We start from the raw sequence: 26,158 nt of genomic DNA, 5'->3' as shown, positions 1-26,158 counted from the left end.
CATGAGCAATATTTTTCCAAATTCCTATGTTCTACCTCACTTTAAAGTGTTGCATTTGTGTGAATGCTAAAGTTCTTGAGTATCTTGTAAGTTCTAACAGCATCACATTAATACTGAGCTAATCCAAGCTTTGTTAGTGAGAAAAGTATATTCATTGAATGAGTTCTTGGGTCTCCTCCAAATAGAGATGTGTTTTCCAAAGTTTCCTGATCATAAGAATCACAGTATTAGGCCTCTCTCTGGTGCTGCCATGTCTGATTCAATAGCCACTAATCGTATGAAATACTGAAATGCAGCTAGTCCTAAGATGAATTATGAGTGTAAAACACATGCTGAATTTTGAAGACTTAAAAGTAACATGAAAGGAAGTAAACTATCTCATTGCAGGTGAAAATGATACTATTTTGTCATAGTAAAGTAAAACAAATATATTATTAAAAGTAATTTTTTTGGTGTGGCTCTTTGAAAATTTGAATTTTCATTTGTGGTTTGCCTTATGTTAGGGCTTCCCTGATGGCTCAGATGGTAAAGAATCCAACCTGCAATGCCAGAGACCTGGGTTCGATCCCGGGGTTGGAAAGATCCCCTGGAGGAGGGCATGGCAACTCACTCCAGTATTCTTACCTGGAGAATCCCAAGGACAGAGGAGCCTGGCGGGCTGCAATCCATGGGATTGCAAAGAGTCGGACATGACTGAGGGACACAGCACAGTCAATGCAGAGTCTGATTTACTTAGTTTAGAATGAAGTCCTATTTATTAAGGCCAAAGGTTTTTTGTTTTGTTTTTTTTTTTCTTTCCCTTAATAATCAGGAAACATTGGGACATTTTGAAGGGGAATAAATAATTGATGTTCATTATACAAACTAATTGGAGAGAGCAATGGCACCCCACTCCAGTACTCTTGCCTGGAAAATCCCATGGATGGAGGAGCCTGGTAGGCCACAGTCCATGGGATCACAAAGAGTTGGACACGACTGAGCAACTTCACTTTCACTTTTCACTTTCTTGCATTGGAGAAGGAAATGGCAACCCACTCCAGTGTTCTTGCCTGGAGAATCCCAGGGACGGGGGAGCCTGGTGGGCTGCCGTCTATGGGGTCGCACAGAGTCGGACACGACTGAAGCGACTTAGCAGCAGCAGCAGCAGCAGCAGCAGCAGCAGCAGCAGCAGCAGCAGCAGCAGCAGCAGCAGCAGCAGCAGCAGCAGCATGCAGGCTATTGGGAAAAGAAAACTGATGAAGCGGGGATGGAACAAAGAAATGACCAGGGACTGCCCTCCTTTCCCAGCATCACCTTCTTCCCAGCCTTTTTCTTTCCTTTCTTTCACCCCAAGTTTCACACTGCAGAATTCACTATCAGTATTCTGACATAGGAACAGACATAGAAGTGTAAACAGTCTTAAGTCTCCTGTAGGATTTTATACTTAAAAAGAAAGGAGCAGCAATTCAAGATCAAGGGTTACTGTGTAATTTGTGGAATAGGTGGAAGGGGTATGTTTTTGAGATAGGAACTGCAGATACCTCTGATGTGCCACTTTTGGGCACCCTCCCTCTTACTGAAAGTTCACACAGGAATAAAATTTGGGGAAGCAGCATTATTTAGTACCTTGCAACTGAGCCCTTGGCCTTCATAGTCCTCACTTCTGCTAGTGGCTCAACACCCTAGAGGGCGCAGTTAAAACAGACTCGTTCCAGAGTCGGCCACAGGGAGTATTTGCAACTGTCAGAGCTTTAGTGAATGTGGAGTGTCTCTTACAAGAGAAGCTGAAATTTCTGGTCCAATTCCTATCTGAACTACTAATTTTTAATCTGTCTTCACAGTGCCTGAGGAGAAAGGTTATCAAAGAGAATAATGTCCAAATTATAGTATGTATCTTGGCCGTGGAAGTTATTAAATTTTAGCCAGTATTTGTTATTCTTTCATTTATAGTATGAGAAAGGAGTGTAATGAATCTGACTCTCTGTCCTGGTGTACCTCTCTCATCACATTCACAATAAGCACATGGCAATACTCATGCCTTTTTCATATTTCTGAACTTTATTTCTTTTTGTTTTTTGCATCACTTTGTTTCTGATGGGTAAGAAAACAAAAACCCACTATCAGCTGCAAAGTTGTTTCATCTTCAGTTTAAACCGATTCCTTTGTATGGTATTCAAAATCTTGCATGCATATGGCATCATGAAGCTAAATAGGTTTTTATACACTATGTATTTTTTAAATAGACATTTATATTTTCAGATTATTAATATGTTGTAGGTCAATTGAGGACATTTTCAATAATAAAGTATAACGGAAATCCATAATCCTCCACCTAGTGTCAAAGTGAAATTTTGTTAAGAAACATAATTTTCATGTAATTCATGATCAGTACATGTTGGATTTTATTTAACACATTGATGAGGGAGCCAGTAGCAAGACAAATCAGCTACAAAAGAAGATACAGGAAGTAGATGCTTGTATATCAGTGCTTAAAAAAAATTCTGGAATTAGATTGGTAAGTTTGAGTCAAAACAAGTTAATATCCTACAGCATCTAGGGTTATATTCTCTACTGAATAAAAAGGTCATTTACATGATACCAGTTTTCTACAAGTTAGAGTTTAACCTTACTGAGTAGTGGGACTTCCCTGGTGGCTCAGAAGGTAAAGCTTCTGCCTGCAATGCAGAAGACTGGGTTCAATCCCTGGGTTAGGAAGATCCCCTGGAGAAGGAAATGGCAACCCACTCCAATACTCTTGCCTGGAAAATTCCATGGACGAAGGAGTCTGGCAGGCTACAGTCCATGGGGGTCGCAAAGAGTCAGACACGACTGAGTGACTTCACTTTCACTTGACTGAGTAGTAAAATATCTGGACTCAAATTAATAGTAAGCAGTAAGGCAAACAGATTTGCATTTCTCTGAAAATGCAGAAGTCCTTTTGAGGGCGTGAGGGACAGTTAGATAACACCCTGCTGTGTTACTTGAACATATACAGCTGTCCCATGGCTTAATTTTCAAGTTTTGCATAATTTTTTCTTAAACTAAAAATAGCTACTGTTAATTTTTTAAATATTTCTTCACTAAGTCTTTTCTTCCTATGGATTTTCAGTTGGAATGTGGTGTATATTTATCACCCATTTGCAATCCTATTGGTAAAGCTTAAAGATCAACAATTAATATATCCCAAATGTTCACAATTCCTTAAGTGTTAAAGAAAACATATCAGCAACACAGTCTCACATTTTCAGGACATGGTATTATGAAAAATCTTGACACTTTAAATACTGCTTTTTTAGTGTAAAAACTGTGATAATTGGGTACTTCCAGTAACCACACAAAAAAGATTATCATGATTCCAGTCACCAAAAAAAGCATATTTGTCAATAGGAACAGATATGTCTACCCCTTTAAAAGGTAAATCATGTTGATTCTTTTTTTTTTTTTTTAACTACCATGATGATAAATAGAAAGCAATTGATTTGGTGCTTCTGAAATTTATGTCTGTATAATTTTTATCACTCCATATCATTACAGAATTCTTTGGGAAAAGGTACCTTTGGGTATAAGAGGAAATATTACATATTTCAGCTAAATAAATTGCAGGAAAAAGGCTGAGGATTTAAATATACAAATTACGCAGGTATCTAATCCAGGAAGCAATATGATAGCATGAATTTAAAGGTAATACTTGTTACTTACAACTGGCTTATGATCCACATGAAAAAATACAAGGAAAAAGTTTACAAGTAAATAGAATTTTAAGTATACATCAGAAAGAACATAGAGAATTAGAAACATATGGATATATGTTCCATATATTTGGATTCAAAAGTCAGAACTCATAAATCAGTTGTGTAAAATAGATGTTACCTGGTTAAGACATAAACACCAGGAAGTTTCTTTAGCAATAGTTGAAATTAAATTTCTACTTCGGAAGAGTCTCCTTAAATTTATGGCATTGTGCAGCTGCAAGAAACTTGAGTCGTCTTACTATCAGTATAGTTCATCCAAAATTTATGGAGCCCCTGCTTGTGTGCCAGGTCAGTGTTAAGGAATCATCAATAGATACTGGTTATTTGCTGTGTATGGTATGTATCCCTTTAGCAGTGTGGCGAAGCCTATGAACTCCTCAGAATAATAACTGAATGTGGCATGTAAGTATATAGGATTACAAAGGGTACCAATTAATATCAATGCAAAAATAAGTTTTATCCTTATAATTTTACTATATTTATGAGTTATATGACATTGTATTACTATATAAGCTTCCTTTTTAATACATTAAACAATAAGATCCAGTAAAAGGTATAATAAGTACTGCACTTTCTTTTTTTGTTGTTGTGATAAGACATAACATGAGATTTACCCTCTTTGAGTTTGTTTTAAATGCACCATAAGGCATTGTTAACCATGAGTACAGTGTTGTACAGCAGATCTCTAGAACTCATTCCTCTTGCCTGACTGAAGCTTTATATCCTTTGAATAGTAACTCCTCATTTCTTCTTCACCCCAACTCCTGGCAACCACCAATCCATCCTCTGCTTCTATGAATTTGACTATTGTAGATACCTCAGATAAGTAGAGGAGAGGGCAATGGCACCCCACTCCAGTACTCTTGCCTGGAAAATCCCATGGATGGAGGAGCCTGGTGGGCTGCAGTCCGTGGGGCCGCTCAGAGTCGGACACGACTGAGCACATTACCTTTCACTTTTCACCTTCATGCATTGGAGAAGGAAATGGCAACCCACTCCAGTGTTCTTGCCTGGAGAATCCCAGGGACAGGGAAGCCTGGTGGGCTGCCGTCTATGGGGTCGCACAGAGTCAGATACGACTGAAGTGACTTAGCAGCAGCAGCAGCAGCATATAAGTAGAATCATTAAGTATTTGCCTTTTTTAACCAGCTTGTTTCTCCTCACATAGTAGCCCCCACATTTATCCATGTTGCCACAAATGGCAGGAATTTTTCCTTTTCTAAGGCTAAATAATATTCCATTAATATACATATCTTGACTATTGTGTATAGTGCTGCAGTGAGCATGGGGGAGCAGAGAGAGCTCTTTAATATCCTGTTTTCAATCCTTTTGAGTGTATATCTAGAAGCAGGATTGTTAGGTCGTATGGTGCTTCTGTTTTAAATTATTTGAGGAAAGGGACAGACACCCCAATATAAACTAACACTATGTGTGTCAACTGAAAGTGATTAGGCTTCTACCCAGATGGGAGACACATTGACAAAATAAAAGGAAGGGTTCCAACTTGTTCATTAAAATTCAAAGTCTTTTGTCTTATTGATTTTTTAATCCTATCATCCTAAGAGTACATACATATGGGCATGGCTGATCTAAACTCTTCTCCTTTCCATGTGATTGGTAGATTAAACATTATTTCTTCTTGTATAAGCAATAATGAAGAGAACATAATCAGTACATGCACATTACCTGTAGAATCAATAATTATTTTGAAATGTGATATAAAGTAAATTCTGAATAATGGATTTTTTTCATATTATAGCCATTATAATACCTAATACTAATGCTTTACATGTACATACCTCTTTACAGTTTATATTTTACTGGAGTTGAATGATTTTCAAAAGTTAGAAACCTCAAAAAACTTTAGGACTGACACCTGGACCTAGGTTTTCTTTCTGCAGAGCCAAGGCTGTTTTTACATAGCTCACCAAAAAGGGAGAACCACTGTGGAGTGAAATTTCTTTGATATCTGGAACAATACTGTCAAAGCTTAAAGGTATTATCCAAGTTGTCATAAGGCTATTATTTCTCTACATTATAGAACTGAAAGACAGCTTTAGTGGCTCAGTGCCATGTTTAACCATACTTTACATTGTTTAGGACTGGAAATGTACCTGAAATATACATTGTTTTATTTTCCCCCAAAATGGCTTCTGTAATATTTGAAATCTGACAAGCAACCCAATGATTTCCAGTGTAACTGTGAAGTTGTTAAAGGCCCAGACAAAGAGTCAAAACAAACACCTCAACCAACATATAGCAGAGAAAGCAGACTTGAGTGAAGAAATGGAGGGTGGTGGGGCAGAGAAAAACAACTTCATTGACAATCTTAGAGATCTTTGGCCTCTCGAGCAGTCTTTTTGATGCTCCCCAATCCATTTCCAGCAAGTCAGATATTTGGAACGGGGCCCACAAAAGACAAACTGTGGGTTTATGTTTCCCACAACTACACAGATAGAAAGAGGGGACAATGGACTACATCTTTGCTTCTTAGGACAATAGTTGCTCCTGACATCCATGATCCACTTTCCTACCTTTTGTTCTATCTCACGGGCTGTTCCTTCTAAGTTTTTACAGCTAGTTCCCCCTGTTCTTCTTAACTGTTAAGATGGTTGTCTTCAAAATATTGATCATGCTTTCCCATCAGAACAAAAATGGAAGCATATTTCTTCTCACAAATGAACATTTGTTTTTATATTTTACTATGTTTAAATACACATAGGCAGGTATATAAATCAAGAAAGATAAATACTAATACGCATGAAAGGATTAGCATTTTTCTTTCACACTCCAGTTAATTGTGCTGAATCCCTCAGGCATGCCAGTGGCACAATGTGAGACCACATCTTAATCCTTAGGTTTCCCAGGGTTATATGCTCTCCTCCTAGGTGACATCATCAATTTGGGTGGACTTGAATATCATCTTTAGTTTGGTAAATATTCAATTTGTGTCTCCATTACAGACTTCTCTGAACTAGAATCCTGTGCATTTATCTGTATATGATACAATTCCTTGGCCTTCATACATGCATCTTTGACTCTTCCCTTAAAATATCTCCTCTGCCCCAGCCCTCATATACCCTAAATCAGCATCTTATTTCTACCTACTAGGTTAGTGAGAAATCAGCATTAACATGATCCTTTAATTTTCTTCCTTTTCTACATCTACTCCACATGCAAGTGATGCACTATGATGTCCATCTTCACAATTTATCTTGAATTTACCTTCATTTCCTCTGCTTCACCCCCACATGAAGCTAGATTATCTCTGCCTTCTTGCCATCTTGGGCCATAATCTCTCATTTACCGTTCCTCAAGAGAACAAAAGTGATCTTCTCAAACAGTCAGACAGATAAGGACATTTTCATTCTTGACTCCCTTAATGGACTTTTCTTACAATTAAAATGAACTCCAAACTCCTTATCGTGGCTTACACTGCACTGAATTACTGAATATACTATATTTCTATCTTTTTCATGCTCTTCTCAAGTCACATTTCTCAGTTCATATATTCTAGTTTATGCCACTGTATCTTTACTTTCTGAAACACCTTAGTGTCTTTGCACATGCTTTTTCCCCACTTTCTTTCTTCCAATTCTACACCCGTGGCAGATTCATGTCAATGTATGGCAAAACCAATACAGTATTGTAAAGCAAAATAAAGTAAAAATTAAAAATTAAAAAAAAAAACAAAGATAATGAAGAAAATAACTCTTCCCTTTATCTTGCTAGGCATTTGTTTCTATTTAGATATCATATGATGTGAAATGAATCACCAGTCCAAGCTCGATGCATGATACAGGATGCTCGGGGCTGGTGCACTGGGATGACCCAGAGGGATGGGATGGGGAGGGAGGTGGGAGGGGTGTTCAGGATGAGGAACATGTGTACACCCATGGTGGATTCATGTTGATGTATGGCAAAACCAATACAATATTGTAAAGTAATAGCCTCCAATTAAGTAACTTTATATTAAAAAATAGATATCATATGAAATGCTACCACCTCCCACTCCTATCTTCATTACCTCACAGAAAGTTGATGTTCATGTTAAACCAGTAATAGAATTCGACTCTGCAATAAAAAAAAAAAAAAAAGGAACAGGTTACTGATGGAAGCGACAATATGATGATTATGAAAAACACTATGCTGAGCAAAAGGGCACAGACACAATAAATCATTTCTGTGAAGTTAAAGAATAGCAAAACTATTTTTCAGTAATTTAAGGAAGAAGATAGTTGCCTTTACAAGAAGGTGGGAGTTGACTGGACAGAAAGATAGGGAACTTTCTGAGGTAATAGAAAGTTTCCACATTATGTTTGAATTGTAAGTTACATGGATGTATTCAATTCTCAAAACTGAACCATTGAATCAATTAGATTTGTACATTTTATTGTATGTAAATCATGCCTTAGTTGGAAAAAATAGCAATATATTTATTCCCAAAATTGTATCAGCAGTTGATGTTCCTTGAGAGATTTGATTTGATTTTGGGGGGCTCCAAAACCACTGCAGATGGTGGTTGCAGCCATGAAATTAAAAGACGCTTACTCCTTAGAGGAAAAGTTATGACCAACCTAGATAGCATATTCAAAAGCAGAGACATTACCTTGCCAACAAAGGTCCATCTAGACAAGGCTATGGTCTTTCCAATGGTCATGTATGGATGTGAGAGTTGGACTGTGAAGAAAGCTGAGCACTGAAGAATTGATGCTTTTGAACTGTGGTGTTGGAGAAGACTCTTGAGAGTCCGTTGGGCTGCAAGGAGATCCAACCAGTCCATTCTAAAGGAGATCAGTCCTGGGTGTTCACTGGAAGGACTGATGCTGAAGCTGAAACTCCAATACTGTGGCCACCTCATGTGAAGAGCTGACTCACTGGAAAAGACTTTGATGCTGGGAGGGATTGGGGGCAGGAGGAGAAGCGGACGACAGAGGATGAGATGGCTGGATGGCCTCACCGACTCGATGGACGTGAGTTTGAGTGAACTCCGGGAGTTGGTGATGGACAGGGAGGCCTGGCGTGCTGCGATTCATGGGGTGGCAAAGAGTCGGACACGACTGAGCGACTGAACTGAACTGAACTGAACTGAACTGTGTGTACATGCATGTATATGTTTTCTATATTTATAAAGTTTTAACAGATGTTTGGTTCAGTTAATAATCATTGACTTATGGCATGCTGCAATTCATGGGGTCGCAAAGAGTTGGACATGACTGAGCGACTGAACTGAACTGACCAAGTGTGATTTCTGGATACTAGTGTAAGTGAAACTCACTTGGTCATGTTTGACTCTTTGCCACCCCATGGACCATAGCCTGCTGGCTCCTCTGTTCATGGAATTCTTCAGACAAGAATACTGGATTTGTTAGTCCATCCCTTCTCCAGGGTATCTTTTCAACCCAGGGTCTGAACAAGGTTTCCCGCATTGCAGGTGGATTCTTTACCACCTGAGCTACCCTTTTGACCACCTCCTCCAATTCCCCTTCCCCCACTCCCCACCCCTCCTTCTCCTACCTCTGGTAACCACTAGTCAGATCTCTTTTTCAATGAGCTTGTTTTATTGTTTTGGTTTTTTGTTTTTAGATTCCACACATAAGTGAAATAATAAAGTGTTTGACTTTCTCTGTCTTATTTCCAATTCTCACTGCCCAATTCTCTTTATCTGAGAAACTGACTAAATCAGTTGTAGACAATAACTACTGTGTTATAGGACTTCAAAGTTTGAAGTAAAGTGCATTCATACTGCACAGAACTTTCAAAATTTCAGTGAAATAGGTCTCTGTGACTAGTATCCAGCTGAGCTACTCACTGAAAAAATGTTTCTCAAAGTAGTCTTTTCTTTAGAGTCTTGTTTTTAATATTTGTTCCCAAATATCACAATTGATGTTCCCAAACCTCATTTCAATTCAGTGTATTGAAAGGCAATATACTGAGGCAATTCAATATACAGGAAGGAGGACTGAGTTGAGAATTTAGAGACCTCGGTTGAAGTCTAATCATTAATCCATTATTTACCCTAATACTTACTCTTTCTAGACTCCAGTTTCTTAAATTCTAATATGTGAAAATTGAATCTATTTTTCATGATTTGGTTCAGTCAGTTTCTCAGACAAACAGTATTGGGCAGTGAGACTTGAAAATAAAACAGTGAAAGACAAATATTTTATTATCGCACTTCATGTGTAATCTAAGAAAAAAAAAGTCAAAACTGAAAAACCAAACTCATTGAAAAAGACATCAGACTACCAGAGGTAGGGGAAGGAGGGAGAGGGAGTGGGGGGTGGGGAACTGGAGTTAAGTGGATGTTAGCTGGCCCTATTGTGGTAATCATTTCTTGAGATATATAAGTCAAACCATCATTCAGCATGCCTTAAGCTTATACAGGGATGTATGTCAATTATTTTTCAATAAAACTGGAACATAAAAAAAATAATATCTGAAACAGAGTGTCAAATTGGCAACCATGAATTAAAGAGGAAAGGTTGAGTGGGGCTACAGTTAGGACCAGTAATGCTGAGATAAATTCCAAAGTCAAGCTAGGATTAACTGTCTCCCAAAATATTCATTCAAAGCCAGTAAATTAAAATAGAGTATTGAGCCGAAGAAGGCAATTCAAAAAGATTCAGAGCAGAACCACAGTAAAGTCATACCCAGCTTGGGGATCAAAGCCATAAGGTAGTAGCAGATGTGTATGACATTGATTTTAACTTGCTAAATTATATTTATACCTTGGATCTCTGAAAGTTGATACTCAATTGTTTTGATATCTTTGTTTATAACACATGTGAGTTGTATGACCTGAATTATCTTTTTTGTTTCATACTTTTATGAATGAGAATATAATCACAACAAAAGTTTTTAAAACACCAGGAAAAATGTTTGTTCAGAAAAATATAATACATATATAAACAAAAAGATATAGCATGTTATTAGCACTTAGAAAATAACAAATTCTTAGCATCTTTCATATTTAAGTTCGTAACTGAAGATGGTCAGATGGGTGTGAAAGGAAAAAATAAAGACACAGTTACTTTTACATTCACCTGCTAGATGTGTTCACTGTAGGCACCCTTATGTATGTGAGGCCTGGGCCTGGGTGGCTGCAAGTACAGTTGTCAAGCTTTTAACAAACTGGATAACCATTTGTTTCTGCACAGCACATTATCTTTACATAGGAGCAATCGGCAGAAAACGTGAAGTAGCCAAGCATTCTGTCCTACAAAACACCACCTTAACAGTCATCCATCACTGCCCTGCTGTTGTACAACTGTGTCTACTGCACACAAATACATGAAACTAGAAATATGTTTGATAAATAATTCTTTAAAAAATTATCTTCACCCTAAATTTCTCTGTATCGATGCAGATCCAGATGACCATTTAAATCCAAAGGCAAATAACACATGCACATACACTTATAGTAACTTCAAGTAGGTCTTTATTTTTAAGAGAATGATGGCAATGAAGAGTCAATCACTAGACAGTCTTTGACTACTCAGAAAGAAAAGGCTACACATATTTTCTTAAGTCTAGAGGCCACAAATTAGATAACAATCTGTTTACTTTCAAAGAAAATACAGTATATAAAGATAAATGAAACTTTACCTCAGATATTCAAACCAGTAGCAAAGTTGTTCATCTCACAAACTTAAAAGATATGTGAATAAAAGAAACAACAAGAACAAAAAAAAACCCATTATGAAATGAAGTTTACCGCTTGAGGCAAAATTCGAAACAAGTAAAACGTTACACAATGTGTTAAAGAATAACCTTTTCAAAAGATAGTGGCTAATTTCAAAGACTGATCACCTGAGATGTGGTTCCTCTCCTTCCGCTGTCCCCCTCATTCCCTTCCACACACCCCCCCTCCTAGTTTTCAGGTTGTTCATTAATTATTTTTCTAATATGACACCGCTCCTTCCTCTTCTGGAAACCTGGAGGGATTTTGTGATTGTCCTCAGGACCTGTACTTTCTTCCTGGTGGAAGGCTTCTGGATCTAGACCTAGACGTGGTTGCTGAGGAAGATCTGGCCTCCGAGGAGGACTTGGTACTTCCAGGAGAACTTGATCTCGAGGATGATGGAGAACTATCACAGGAGAGAGATGGACGCTTTGAACGGCTGAAGTGAGATCGGGCCTGAGATGGTGATCGGCTCCTGGTGAGGGACCTGCGGCAGCGACCAAGCTGTGGCTCTGGCGTGCTTGACTCAGGGGAGGAGTTTCCTGGCTGCGGCCTTGGAAATCTAGGAGGCGACCGTGGCGTGCCATCTGCACCCGCAGCTCACGGCCATCCAGCATGACCCCGTCCAGGGCGTCCATGGCCTCCTCGGCGTGGCGCTTGTCCTGGAAGCGGACGAAAGCAAAGCCGCGGGACTCTAGAGTGAAGCGGTCCCGGGGCATGTACACATCGCCGATAGGCCCATACTTCTCGAAGATGCGCCTCAGGGTGCGGTGTGAGATGCGGTTGGTCAGGTTGTCCACCTTGAGGGAGATCAAGTCGCCCACGTTGGGAGGAGGGCGGCTGTAACTCATGACCTTTGCGAGCTAAGCGGGGAGCCCCCGCAAACTGAATTCTGAGCTAGCTGCAGTCTGCGAAGGCTGCGAGGACGACGCAGGCACTAAGTTTGCCTTGGCCTTGTTCCGCCTGAAGACTCTGCCTCTTTGCGTCAGTTGACTCAGCCGGTGGCTGCTTAGACACCCCGGAATGTTGAACGTTCGGTCCGCGCGGATTGTCTCCAGAGCTCAGACTGCTGGAGGAACAGCTCTGTACCAGTTTTCCTTTTGTTAAAGTGAAAGCTCATGACCATAACATCATTTTATGACCTTTCCTGTGTATGTCTAAACACCCAGTTTTAATTATGGGCAAAAGTGTATACGTATAGATGTAATTATGTGACTAAGTAGATGGCAGTGCTGATTCATGTACGCTAAAACTATTTGTTTACTGAAGACAGAAACAAAGTTTCAAAACAGATCATGAACAGAGAGGTTGATTCAGTAACACTGACAGGCAGGAGACCATGAGAGCCACCTACAGGGTATGAGCTGTAATCAGAAATTCAGTATGAGAGCTCTTATTCTGCTTGAAAAAAATAAAAAATAAAAGTCAAGTTATGATCTGTCATTCCAAATTACATAATTGAATATAACTCAGATTACTAAAATTTACTGTTTTCTTGTTAATTAACTAGATATACTTTTTGATGGAGTAAATTCATTTGATATGACTTGCATTAAAAATGCTTTTAGAATTAATAATTATATTTCATCAGATTGTTGGCAAGGCATCTTTTCTCATGAATCATGTCTATTAGGCTCTAATAAGTGAGCTTGACAGTAATGGGATAGAAAATAGTAGTTTATTAATTATTTCTCACCTTCAGTGAGCATTATGTACTCTTTCCCTCAAGGAGAGGGAAATTTTCCCCTCTATCCCTCTTGAGTTCTATTGGCTGGATTGATAAGAAAATTCGCATAAGGCAGATTAACAGGAGAAAAAGGAACACTTTAGTTCTTGTGCACAGAAGTCTCACAGAAATGGCACCTAAGAAGTAGCCAAAGCAGGCAACTGTTATACTCTTTAGGTAAACAGTAAATTTATGAGGAATTGACAGGGCAAAGAATTTAGGCTTTGGGTGGTTAATTAGAGAGGACTTAAAACAGTGTAGGCTTGGGGTAGTCAATTAAAGAAGTAACAAGGTTTGTGAACACAGGCTTTCAGACCAAACTCTCTCTCTCTGGCGGTAAGGGTATCCTTCAGCCTCTAGATGCAGGGAGAGATTCATCTCCTGCTTTCAGAGAGAGAAAGAGAAAGGTCTTAAGTATTCCTTTTGTATTGGCCGTTTCTTAAGTAAATGTGATTTAAAATAATCAATATGCTACTGAGGCATATGGGGCCCTGGGCCCCAACAAAAGTCACTGCATCTTCTGCACGTTATTAATTCCTATGTATGTGTTCAGGTTTCCCACTACTGCATAGCAACCTACATCAAAGTTTAGCGGCTAAAATTTTTATCCTTATTTTATCCCATAATTCTAAGACACTGAAATCCAGGCAGTAGACTGTAGGACTCGTTTCTTCACTGTATCCACTGAATTAGCTAGGGTGACTGGGATGGCTCTCTTGGAACTACTGGGTGTTAGCTGGTTCCCATCCCCCCCCCGCCCCAGCCCCTTTATCAGAGCCTCTCCGTGTAGTCTGGCAGATTTCTACTCTAGTTAGATTTCTTAGGTAATGGTCAGGTTTATAAGAGACCATAGCAGAAGCATCAGTCCTCTTAAAGCCTAGGACCAGGCCCATATATAGTATCAGTTCTGCATCTCTTCTATGAGATTCCATTGTCAAAGCAACCATGGGCCAGACTAGGTTCAAAGGAAGGAAAAAAGGATCTCTCACTGAAAAAGTGTGAGGATTTGTGGCCATTTTTAATCTACCATAGTCAATTCCCTGGACAGATAATATCAACATTCTCACATTAAAACGTACATCCACCCCCTTTCAAGACCATTAAGCTCTTATTTTCTTATGATAACATATGACCATCTCGGACTTCGCCATTTTAATTAGGTCTGGATATAGAAAACACTTCAGGTGTATTTCCTCGAGTTTTATTCCTCTTAAACAGAAGACCTGTGGGATAAACTGACAGGTTTATCCACCCTTTTCACATCTAACATATAATACTGAGATGGGCATGAAACTGAAACTCTTAGTTGCTCAGTCATGTCTGATTCTTTGCAATGCCATGTACTGTAGCCTGCCAGGCTCCTTTGTCCATGGTATTCTCCAGGCAAGAATACTAGAGTGGATTGCCATTTCTTTCTCCAGGGGATCTTCCCAACCCAGGGATCAAACCCCAGTCTCCTGCACTGGCAGATGATTCTTTACCATCTCAGCCACCAGGGAAGCCCTAAGATGAACATAGGATGGCCTTAGTTGACAGTTCTATTCAAAAGGAGGAACAGTTCAGAGTAATTCTAAAATTCTAATGGGCTTTTGATTCCAGTTTCTTGGTTTAGGGCCCAGGCCCATTCTTGGGTCACCAATTAGTCCTTTAATATCTTAGTTTAGCCTTTGAGTCATCCTGCTGCTGCTAAGTCGCATCAGTCATGTCCGACTCTGTGCAACCCCATAGACGGCAGCCCACCAGGCTCCTCTGTCCCTGGGATTCTCCAGGCAAGAATGCTGGAGTGGGGTGCCATTTCCTTCTCCAATACATGCATGCATGCTCAGTCGCTTCAGTGTGTCCATCTGAATCATCCTGCTGCTGCTAAGTCGCTTCAGTCATATCTGACTCTGTGTGACCCCATAGACGGCAGCCCACTAGGCTTCCCTGTCCCTGGGATTCTCCAGGCAAGAACACTGGAGTGGGTTGCCATTTCCTTCTCCAATGCATGAAAAGTGAAAAGTGAAAGTGAAGTCGCTCAGTCGTGTCTGACTCTTAGCGACCCCATGGACTGCAGCCTTCCAGGCTCCTCCGTCCATGGGATTTTCCAGGCAAGAGGACTGGAGTGGGGTGCCATTGAATCATCCTGTCTTCCTTAAAAGGTCTCTGTTTGTAGCTAAGTAGCTTTCTTAGTGTGTGCACAACGTTGAGGGTACCAAGTATTCTTTTCATTCTGAACTGCGTCTGTCCCTTTTAGTCTTATCTCATGGTGCTTCTAACAAGCACAAAATTTCCCTCTCCCTTTCTCCCTCCCACCCCCACTCTCTATTGGGCTTGCCTGAGATTCTTATTGGGTGTTCACTCCGTTAAACAAAATCTACATTCACATTTCTTTCTAAGATAAGATCTCATCTACCTTGGGCCACCTCTGTCTGAGGCAAATGTAGGTGGCCTAGCAAAGAGATATGGAGAGGAACACTCTGAAATCATTCTAAGACCTTCAACAAGGATTGTATAGCTCCTTTACTTTACTTCTTTACCCTGAGACTACATTTTACTTTTCCAGGTTTTACTTTTTGCTCTGAGGTCGTTGTTGAACATTGATTCTTTTCTTAGCTTGGAAGTCTATCCTGGGCATTCTATGTTTTATGTACATTCTTTTCTAAAACTGAATAATTCCTTCTTTAGTTTATCTCTTTCTTATAGTATCACAGGCATTTAAAGAAAAGAAGTCAATCATTTTTTTTTTACTCTTTCTAGATATCTCCTTAGCCAGATTTATGAGTTTACTAGGTCCACTTGGCATTTTCCAAAATACTCCAGGTGATAGTTTTGCTAATCATTTTGCAGTAAATAACTTACAGTCTAGTCCTCCATGTATTCACTGACTTTCTTTGAGTTGTTTCAGAGTTTGACAGAATTATGTCATGGTCCACTGAGGGACACATAATATGCATTTTTTTAGTTGTTTAAGCTCCTTTATCCCTTTCTCAATAGAAAGGATTTTAGTTCTTAATTACCTCAGTTTCCCTAAGAGAAACTATTCCCAGGTAAAGGTGAATGGATGGATGTGCTGTGCTTAGTCCCTCACTCCTGCCTGACTCTTTGCAATCCTATGGCCTGTACCCTGCCAGGCCCCTCTGTCCATGGGGGCTCTCCAGGCAAGAATACTGGAGTGGGTTGCCATGTCCTCCTCCAGGGGATCTTCCCAACCCAGGGATGGAACCCAGGTCTCCCACATTGCAGGCAGATTCTTTACCGTCTGAGCCACCAGGGGAGCCCAAATTGATGCATCAGTTCAGTTCAGTTCAGTCACTCAGTCGTGTCCAACTCTTTGTGACCCCATGGACGGCAGCACGCCAGGCCTCCCTGTCCATCACCAACTCCTGGAGTTTACCCAAACTCATCACCATTGAGTCGGTGATGCCATCCAACCATCTCATCCTCTGTTGTCCACTTCTCCTCTTGCCCTCAATCTTTCCCAGCATCAGGGTCTTTTCAAATGAGTCAGTTCTTTGCATCAGGTGGCCAAAGTACTGAAGTTTCAGCTTCAGCATCAGTCCTTCCAATGAACATTCAGGACTGATCTCCTTTAGGATGGATTGATTGGATCTCCCTGCAGTCCAAGGGACTCTCAAGAGTCTTCTTCAACACCACAGTTCAAAAGCATCAATTCTTTGGCGCTCAGCTTTCTTCACAGTCCAACTCTCACATCCATACATGACCACTGGAAAGACCATAGCCTTGATAGTTTGTCCCAATTAATAAAAATAAGAGTGTACATGTCAGAAATGTTAAAAATTGTATGTACTTTTATCCATTTAAAGCAGCAGTCCCCAACCATTTTGGTATCAGGGACCTATTTCATGGAAGACAGTTTTTTCCACAGACCTGGGGTCAAGGGAATGGCTTTGGGATGATTCAAGTGCATTACATTTATTGTGCACTTTATTTTTAGTCTAATGCCACTGCTGATCTAAGAGGAGGTACTGGTCTGATGCCTAGAGGTTGGGAACCAGTGATTTAAAGGACTCTGCCTTTACATAAATTAGTTTCATCAGAACAAGACATATATTCTTCATGAAAAGTGGATCTGATTTATGTCAGAAAGGAGAGGATGCTGAACTAGTTTGGAGGGACTTAGATTTGTGTCCTACTGGTTGGATCTCCTTGCATCCCATCCTGAAGGAAATCAGTCCTGAATATTCATTGGAAGGACTGATGCTGATGCTGAAGCTGAAGCTGAAATCCTTTGGCCACCTGATGCAAAGAACTGACTCATTGGAAAAGACCCTGATGCTGGGAAAGATTGAGGGCAGGAGGAGAAGGGGATGACAGAGGATGAGATGGTTGGATGGCATCACTGACTCAATGGACATGAGTTTGGGTGTACCCCGGGAGTTGGTGATGGACAGGGAGGCCTTGTGTGTTGTGGTTCATGGGGTCACAAAGAGTTGTATACGACTGAGCGACTGAACTGAACTGAACTGAACTGATACTTGATATTGCTATCAAAAATCTATCCATAGGCTATAACTACTTTCAAAAAGTATTTGTTGTTTAGATAAGATTGTTAGTTTGTTTTTGAATTAGGCCAAAATAAATAAATATTTTAAAACCTAGAAAGAAAACACAGAGAAAATTCTTAAGATAGAAATATTAATGTTCACAATCACAGTACTTGATGCTGTGCATTTAAACTGATACACTGTAATGGAAAAAACAGATCAGGTGGAGCTCAGATGATTCTGGTGTAAATCGTAATTTCTGATTTGTCAGGGCAGATAGAAAGAACTATGATTTGGAAGATCAATATATAATAATAATAATTATTATTATGTTAATAATACTACTCAGCAACTGTGTTGAGACAAATTAAGTAGCTATGTAGTTTGAAAGTCAGCATGTTAAGTTAGGTGTATGATAAAAGCAGCATATGCTGGTAGAATGAGAGAGGGTAATATGAAGTCAAGTTAGAGCTACGAGATATTGGTGGTTGTTCGAGCAGGAAGCATATTGTCTTCTAAGAGCTTCAGTAGCAGGAATTAGGGATTCCATTCTTGGTAAAAATGGCAGATTATGATGTCATAATAGGCCTGGAACTAAGACATTTAAGGCATTTACTTGTCTTGTTGCTCTTCAGTTGCTAAGTCACGTCCTAATCTTTGTGACCATCGCGGACTCATTGTAATCATTTTCTGGGTACAGGATGGATCCTAGATAAGACATTGTCCTAGTTTTCTTTTGCTGCATAAGAAATTAGTACAAATGTGGTGGCTTAAAACAACCCCCCTTCAATAGCTCACAGTTCTGTAGGTTGGGATACTGCTATGGAGTGGCTTGGTTCTCTGTTCAAGGTCATAAAGGTCTGAACTCAGCATTTAAATACTTGTAAGATAATTCTAACATCTAACTCATCCTGATTTGGCGTCATTTCTTATTCAAGCTGTTATGTATCAAGTCGTTATGGTATGAGTAGTGATATTTTATTGTTTTTTGGACATTTTGGCTATTATGTTAGGATACTTTGGTCCCTGTTTAAAGTTGTTTTGTTTTTATTTTAGCAGGCCTTTCATTTTTATAGGTTTGGCACATAGTTCCTCAACTTTTGTGGACCATGGTTCCATGACAGTCTAGTTTTCAGAACCTATATGGTACCTTTCGTGTTGTGCAGGTGGAGCTACTTCTGGTCCCTCCTCATGCTGCTTATGGGGTCAGAAGCAGCTTCCCCAGGATAGGCCACTTGGTGCTGCTGGTGGGGGAAGGGAATTGCTGGACCACTTGATGAAGAGTACTTCCTGTGCCAGGCACTTGTGACAGGTTCTCCCTTGACTGTAGAGAATGAAGGGTACTTACCAGGTTGAAAACTTTCTGTGGAGGTACCAGAAAGTTTCCTAATGTCTCTGGATAGGGGAGAGGAGTCTCAGGCCCTTCTGAGGAGGAGAGCATTTTCCAAGTGTGCGCTTTTTGTGGTGGGATCACTTTTTCTGGCCAAGGAGCCACTGGTGTGTGTGGGTGGTGAAGGGGAATCTCAGGCCGAGTGGGGAGATCACTTTATCTGGGCATTTATTGTCAGCAGGGATTTTAATTGTTCCCTCTTTTAGGTTCTGCAGTGCTCATTTGGTATTTGTGGGATTCCTATTTGATGTGATGGAGGAAGAGCCCATTTGAGCCACTTTCTGTTACTAAGTTTAGAGGGAATGCTGGGTTTAGGTCACATTTCTTCTTGGTAGAGGTCATAAGGTGCCCTGACATGAAATTGCTCAGTCATTCCAAGGGTCCCTAGCCAATTCACCTTCTTCTTTAGACCTTTCAGAGCTCACATTTGGTTGTCTCATATTGTTTCCAGGATATATAGTTGGGCTTATAAATGGGAAGCAGGGCAAGAGGAGCATAAACCATCTTATATGGACTAGAAGTCCTCTCTGTGCCTTTTAAGTGCTCACCTGATTGGGACATGCTCACTCTGGATAATTTTCCAATCAACTGTGCTGTTTATCATAATCTAATAATGGGAACGATACTCCATCACATTTACAGGTCTCATACTCAAGGAGAAGGGCTACTATGAGGATCATTAGGCATCATCTCAGAATTCTGTCAACCACAGAAGGTGTATGTGAATGTACTGAAGCATTAATTAAGCAATTACCATCCTTTGGAAGACTGGAACCTGTTAGGATAGTATGAAAACCAAGGACTTTTATAATTTTTCTACTCACAGTAAATGAAGTACACCTGGTATCAGAAATGCTTAATAAAAATCAGAATATTCAAACAAATTTCAGTATGAGTTGATGTCAGTTTCAGAGGTTTGACCTAGATCTTCATTTATGGCCATGCAGATATCTGCTATGTGAAAAATATGCTAGCTGAAAGGTGAATTTAAAAACTTCACCACCACTCCCCATTTATATTTTGTAGTTATGTGCAAATACTGTGGCTACCAGCAAGTCACATAGAAAATAAAAGTCAGTGATGTTTCTGACTTTCAATGTTTAGAGCAGCTTTATACGTAACACTACCTGCATTTGAACAGGTTGCACATTGTACAAAGTGATGATTGTTGCTATAGGTTGTAATATTATGCACTCTCACCAGGATGGAAAATGATAAGGAAAAATTTTTGTACTGGCCAATACGGTCTTTTCCAATAGTCAGCTCTTCCCATCAGGTAGCCAAAGTATTGGCGCTTCAGCTTTAGCATCAGTCCTTCAGGTTAGATTTGGCTAATGTGAACTACTGACAAAAGATTAGAAGTCAGGAGGAAAGAAGGTAAGGGTATTCATTTCTATGATGCACCCTCTCCAAAACTTTGGATTGGCAGTGGCTGCCATTTTCTCAGTTTATAGCTCTTGATGGGTGGACTTCTACGACAACTCTTAAGACATTTGGGATTGCAGGAACTACTATCTCTCTATGCCCCTTCAAACCTAGTGGTTCTAATACTGGCTTCTCAGTTGCTAGCCTATGGATACTTCATCATCTCTTGGTTTTTCTTCATTATTTACACATTTTAGTCTCCTCATTAAGTGATATTCCATCACTCTTTTAAAGTGTGCCATCAGCTTTTGGCTAGGACTCTGACTAATACACTGGTAGTGGGGAATAGGAGAAACTTTAAGGTAGTATTGGGGAGGGTGGGATAAACTGCTGGAGAAGGGATAAATGGAAGATATAAACTGGATAAAAGGGATAAACTGGAAGAGAAGGGTTTCGAAGCTTTTTATGGCATTCTATGAATATAACATGACTTTTGTATGTGAATGACTCTAATATAGTCTTAAATTGCTTCTTAATTATTTAGTTGGGTTCCTGTTTCTTTGCATGCACAACCAGGATTGAACAGGGCTAAGAGACATCTGGGATTTATATGACTAGAAGATACTACTAGGATCTATCGAGATTGATTATATCATATTAGAACATTTCTCTCATGGCATCAGGAATATCCCAACCCAGTGCACATGCTAAGTTTCTATTGAAATTCAGTGCACTGCTATGATGTGTAACTCATTTTTATTGTCAGATAGGATAACGCTGTTTGACTTTTTGATATTTCCTTTTATTATGAAACAGAAATTTGGGAAAGCCCAATAATTTCTTCAGGAACAAGTAATTCAGTTCCAATTGTTACATGTAGATTCAAGTTGTTAAACATAAATAACTCTAAAAGTGAACATGACACAGCTGACAGTTGTCCGTTACTGTAACACTTTATATATCCGAGAATTCAGATCTCACATAGGATCATCTGCCTCAGAGTGGTCCACCACGGGCCCACGACAAATAGGGCAGGTTGAATGTTCTGCCAGCCATTGATCAATGCACTGATAATGGTATTCATGCGAGCATGGTAGGATGCGTAACATGTTGCCTGCAGTGTATTCTGTGATGCAAATGGTACAGATTTTAGTTGCATCTTCCTCTTCAGAAAATCTTATAGGCAAGTTGTCAATCTGCAGTTCGCTAAGGCCTGTAGGTTGGTGTGGGTCTGCTTCATGTAATAAGAGAAATTGTTCCAGATTAAGGGAAGACCCAGAGTCGCTATCGTCATCTATTATTGGGGTCATTCGTCCATCTTCTTGCCCAGTCTCTGAGAAGCCTGTTGTTGAGCTTCCTTCTTCACTGTCTTCAAACATCGGTGAGCTAATTTCCAAATCTTCATCACTTGAGCTAAAACCAGACATTTGATTAAATGTGGCACCATAAATATCGTAGGGGCTTGAAACTGATATCATTAGTAAACTTGAATCAGAATCATAGCTAGCATTTGAAGCCGAACGAGGTCTTCTATCACTACCATTAGGTCCACGTCTTTCATTTGGTGTCTGTGCCCTTCCCATGCTTTCACTTGGACGTGAGACACTATGCTCTGAAATACTGCCACTGTCCATAAGGTTACTTGAGTCACTAAATACTGTCATTGTCTGACATAAAATAGTCTGAGTTGTAACAGACATTATACCACTTGCGCTAGTACTTAAGCTAGTATTTACAATTAAGCTAGTATTTAAAATTCTATGAACGGAATTTCTGATGGTATTGGCATAAGCTCTCTCATTGGCCTCATCAGAATCTGAAGACATAGGCGCCCGTTCCTCTTGCTCACTTTCTGAAGTGGTGGTGTTGTTTGGTAAGTCCGATGTTAGCTGAGTTCTACTAACTTCTCTGTATCTCTGAGAACATGCTGGACAATTAACTGGACAAGGACTGAAGGGTCTGGTTGGATTTGTCTCCCTCACTTCCCAAGATTCACTACTGCCCGTTGTGTCTGAATAACATTCTCCAGGAACAGCATTCCTAGTTCTAGAAGTTTCAGTAAGACCCCTATTTTGCAACTCATGTCCAGGCATTTGCTGTCTCAATGTTTCTTCATGCCCAGTTCTAGAAAATGTATCATTCTCACTTACGAGAGGTTGTTTAAAAGTCTGAGATGGTATATCTTCATTCATTCTTTGAAAAAGTTCCCACAGTGTACGTGGAGGTGTCCAACTGTCAGTCCTTGCTCTCGTTCTCCGAGAGTCTGGGCTCCTACTTCTTGGTCGTCTCTGACTTCTAGTCGGTGGGACTTCCATTAATGTTTCCATTGTATCGTGTTCTGATGCAGACGCTGTTGTAAATAGTGACTCAGATTGTGGATTTTCCACTTGCCTTTGGCTGTCTTCCGTATCTTCTCTTCTGGGAAGTTTTGCAGATGCTACATATTCATTTTCTGGATTTGAGTTTTCATCATCACACTCAAGATTGCTTTCTAAGCCAAATCTGAGCTCATCACTGTTAGCACTAATTTCGCTCTCTTTTCTCCAAGACTGATTTTCTTTTTGTTCACTTGTCACATTTTCAGTTTGTCTGGAAGTGGTAAGCCAGTCTAGAAGAGAGTCCTCACTGGATTCATTATCTGAAGCATCTCCTCTATCTGTTAATTTAAAAAAAATGGGGGGAGGGGCCATAAAAGAACTACCAAAACTGGAACTATCATAAAATAGCACTCTGAAACTTTGTTTAGAAAGCAAACAAAAATGAGAACTTAAACACTCAGATGTTTTCAACTGATTTCACATTTACTTTATAAGTTATACTTTAAAAGTTAATTATCTTTAACTTTAAAGTTAATACTTTAAAAGCTTTGTTATCTGGATTTATAAGCAAAGGTAGGGAAGTTTCAATTCCATCTGAAAAAGAGTACACTAATCCTAGATAAATTTAGAGAGGTTTTTACAAAGGGTATCTGAAGGAAGTCTGTTTTTCAATATTTTGTCATAAACACAGCCCTGTATACCACTGTGGGAGGAATGTCAAGAGACAACATTTTTTTTCAGTCCACTGTCAAAACACCAAAGCAATTAAACCAGGTAAACACCAGTTAAGGTACAGTGCTAGTATTTAATTCAATTGATACTATTGTCTGATTCTCATTAGTCTCCAACATTACTACTCCTAGGCTCCTATATGCTTTTGATAACGTATAAGTTGTTTTAAAATACAAGATTATTGCCCAAATATAAGCAAAGTTTATAGGATTAAAAGTATTTGAATTTTGAATACTTCTTAATATTACCAAGATTTTTAATTGGCATTAAGCTGAACATCAGATCAAATGAATAGACTGAACCTAGCATGGTGCATAAAAGACCATATTCTGGAACCAAAGTGTTATAGTATCCTCTTAATTAGGTAGTAAAATCCTCTATTTTACACTAGGAGAGAAGGCACCATATCTGAGGTTCCAGCAGGGTTTCTCAGCCTTAGAACTATTTACATTTTAGCACTGGACAATTCTTATTTTGGGGAGCTACCCTGTGCATTGTGTCATATTTGGCAGCATCCCTGGTCTCTGCCCACTAGATGCTAGTAACGCCCATGCCTCCTTCTGTGACAACCAAAAATATCTCCAGCTATTGTCAAATGTCCCTTGGGGTGGGGGAGAGCAAAACTGTCCCCAGTTGAGAACTACTTGATTAAAATATGAAATATTTCTTTTTGCTATTTTTTTACATGTCTATATAGATAGAGAGGGCTTCCCTCATAACTCAGTTGGTAAAGAATCTGCCTGCAATGCAGGGGACCCCAGTTGGATTCCTGGGTCAGGGAGATCCGCTGGAGAAGGGATAGGCTACCCACTTCAGTATTCTTGGGCTTCCCTTGTGGCTCAGTTGGTAAAGAATCCGCCTGCGAAGCGGAAGACCTGGGTTCCATCCCTGGGTTCCATCCCTGGGTTCCATCCCTGGGTTCCATCCCTGGGTTCCATCCCTGGATTCCATCCCTGGGTCCCATCCCTGGGTTCCATCCCTGGGTTCCATCCCTGGGTTCCATCCCTGGGTTGGGAAGATCCCTTCCATTCCAGTATTCTGACTTGGATATTTCCATGGACTGTATAGTCCATGGGGTTACAAAGAGTCTAACACGACTGAGCGACATTCACTTTCATGCTGCTGCTACGTCACTTCAGTCGTGTCCGACTCTGTGCGACCCCATAGACGGCAGCCCGCTAGGCTCCTCCATCCGTGGGATTTTCCAGGCAAGAGTACTGGAGTGGGGTGCCATTGCCTTCTCCATCACTTTCATAGATAGAGAAAATAATTTGGGACATAGGAGGACCTTTCCATTGAGGTACAAAACCAACCAGCAAACAAAAACCAATAGTCTACTTCACACTATTTCCCAATTAAAACAATCCAAATGTGAATCAGGGAAAAAAAACCTACCCTGGCATTCTCACCGCAAACCAAGTAAATGTCAGTTCTTTTTTATGAGAAGTACCTTACCAAATAATGCATGCCACTTCTGTATAATTTACTATTTACTATTATGAAGTGATTATTAATACTATGAAGTTCCTTTTTCATCCCATCCTATTCCCCCCAAAGAGAAATATACCTGTATTTTCATCTGAGTTTCGTCGTAGATTTTCTTTCATTATTTGAAGCCTCTTCTGCATCTCTTCTTCCGTACTTTCACCTAGGGGGCCGAGCAAATTGTTGTCCCTCATAAGTATGTAATCTTCCTCACTCAGATCACTTACGAATCGGTAGTAATCATCTTCTCGAGCCAATCGGTCTGTCTGACCTCTGTGTCGGACCGAGACTCTGTCTTCTTCATCGTCGGAATCTGAGCTTTCCATCTCGATGAACAGCTGGGAAATTATCTGAATTTCATGACATAGGGCTGAAATGCAAAAACCGCTCTCAAGCAGTTTCAGCTTCGACTTCCGCCCGGGAGTGATCCGAACACACCCAGTCGGATAACCATCCGCCTAGGTTCCCCGCTGCTCTGCTACTCCGCTATTGCACCTCAGCTCTGCAGCCTCTGGTGAGGCAATAATTGAGACCCGCCTCTACCTCACAACTTGCTTAGGCGTTGCCTAGGCATCCATTGTCTTCCTTATGTAACTGAGTAGGGACTGGATTCAGGTTGGGTTTCAGTCCATTCAAAAGCAACCAATATTTCTGAGGGTTTATAATGTACCAAGCACCATTCTTCACTGTCCGCCCCACCACCACCACCTCCACCCCCCACCACGCCCCCCGCAGATTAAGCTATCAGGGAAGCCCAACCATTCAGGAATGGCCTAAATCAAATCTCTTACATTTACACAGTGGAAGTGAGAAACAGATTCAAGGGATTAGATCTGATAGAGTGCCTAAAGAACTATGGACACAGGTTTGTGACATTGTACAGGAGGCAGTAATCAAGACCATCACCAAGAAATGCAAAAAGGCAAAATAGTTGTCTGACGAGGCCTTACAAATAGCTGAGAAAAAAGAGAAGCAAAAGGCTAAGGAGAAAAGGAAAGATATACCCATCTGAATGCAAGAGTTCCTAAGAATAGCACGGAGAGATAAGAAAACCTTCCTCAGTGATCAGTGCAAAGAAATAGAGGAAAATAATAGAATGGGAAAGACTAGAGATCTCTTCAAGAAAATTAGAGATACCAAGGGAACATTACATGCAAAGATGGGCACAATAAAGGACAGAAATTGTATGGACCTAATAGATGCAAAAGATATTAAGAAAATGTGGCAAGAATACACAGAC

At 40.1% G+C, this 26,158-nt stretch overlaps 2 protein-coding genes and 1 pseudogene across 10 annotated transcripts in view; 1 reads left to right on the top strand and 2 right to left on the bottom strand.

Annotated features, from left to right (window-relative positions):
* DMD (dystrophin) overlaps window positions 1-26,158 on the top strand; it is a 2,668,835-nt gene that overhangs the window by 1,489,205 nt on the left and 1,153,472 nt on the right. The window lies entirely within an intron of this gene.
* On the bottom strand, window positions 11,635-12,266 carry LOC121818203 (serine/arginine-rich splicing factor 2-like; annotated as a pseudogene).
* On the bottom strand, window positions 21,361-25,244 carry LOC114111213 (E3 ubiquitin-protein ligase RLIM-like). The gene is made up of 2 exons (XM_027962900.2): window positions 25,001-25,244; window positions 21,361-23,039 (listed from the first exon to the last, which is right to left on the bottom strand). Exons 1-2 carry the CDS (start codon window positions 25,242-25,244, stop codon window positions 21,361-21,363), a joined length of 1,923 nt encoding a protein of 640 aa, XP_027818701.1.

Source organism: Ovis aries, chromosome X, assembly GCF_016772045.2.
Source record: "Ovis aries strain OAR_USU_Benz2616 breed Rambouillet chromosome X, ARS-UI_Ramb_v3.0, whole genome shotgun sequence".
Classification (NCBI taxonomy): domain Eukaryota; kingdom Metazoa; phylum Chordata; class Mammalia; order Artiodactyla; family Bovidae; genus Ovis; species Ovis aries.
The sequence above is the reverse complement of the archived record's forward strand: the minus strand, read 5'-3'. Positions and strand labels throughout refer to the sequence as shown.

What these genes read in the sequence shown, in the direction of transcription:
- LOC114111213 (XM_027962900.2), bottom strand. Translation starts at nt 25,244, where the DNA reads ATGGAAAGCTCAGATTCCGACGATGAAGAAGACAGAGTCTCGGTCCGA. An exon ending in AAACTCAGATGAAAATACAG is followed by an intron (nt 23,040 to 25,000) that starts GTATATTTCTCT and finishes TTAAATTAACAG; the next exon opens with ATAGAGGAGATGCTTCAGAT.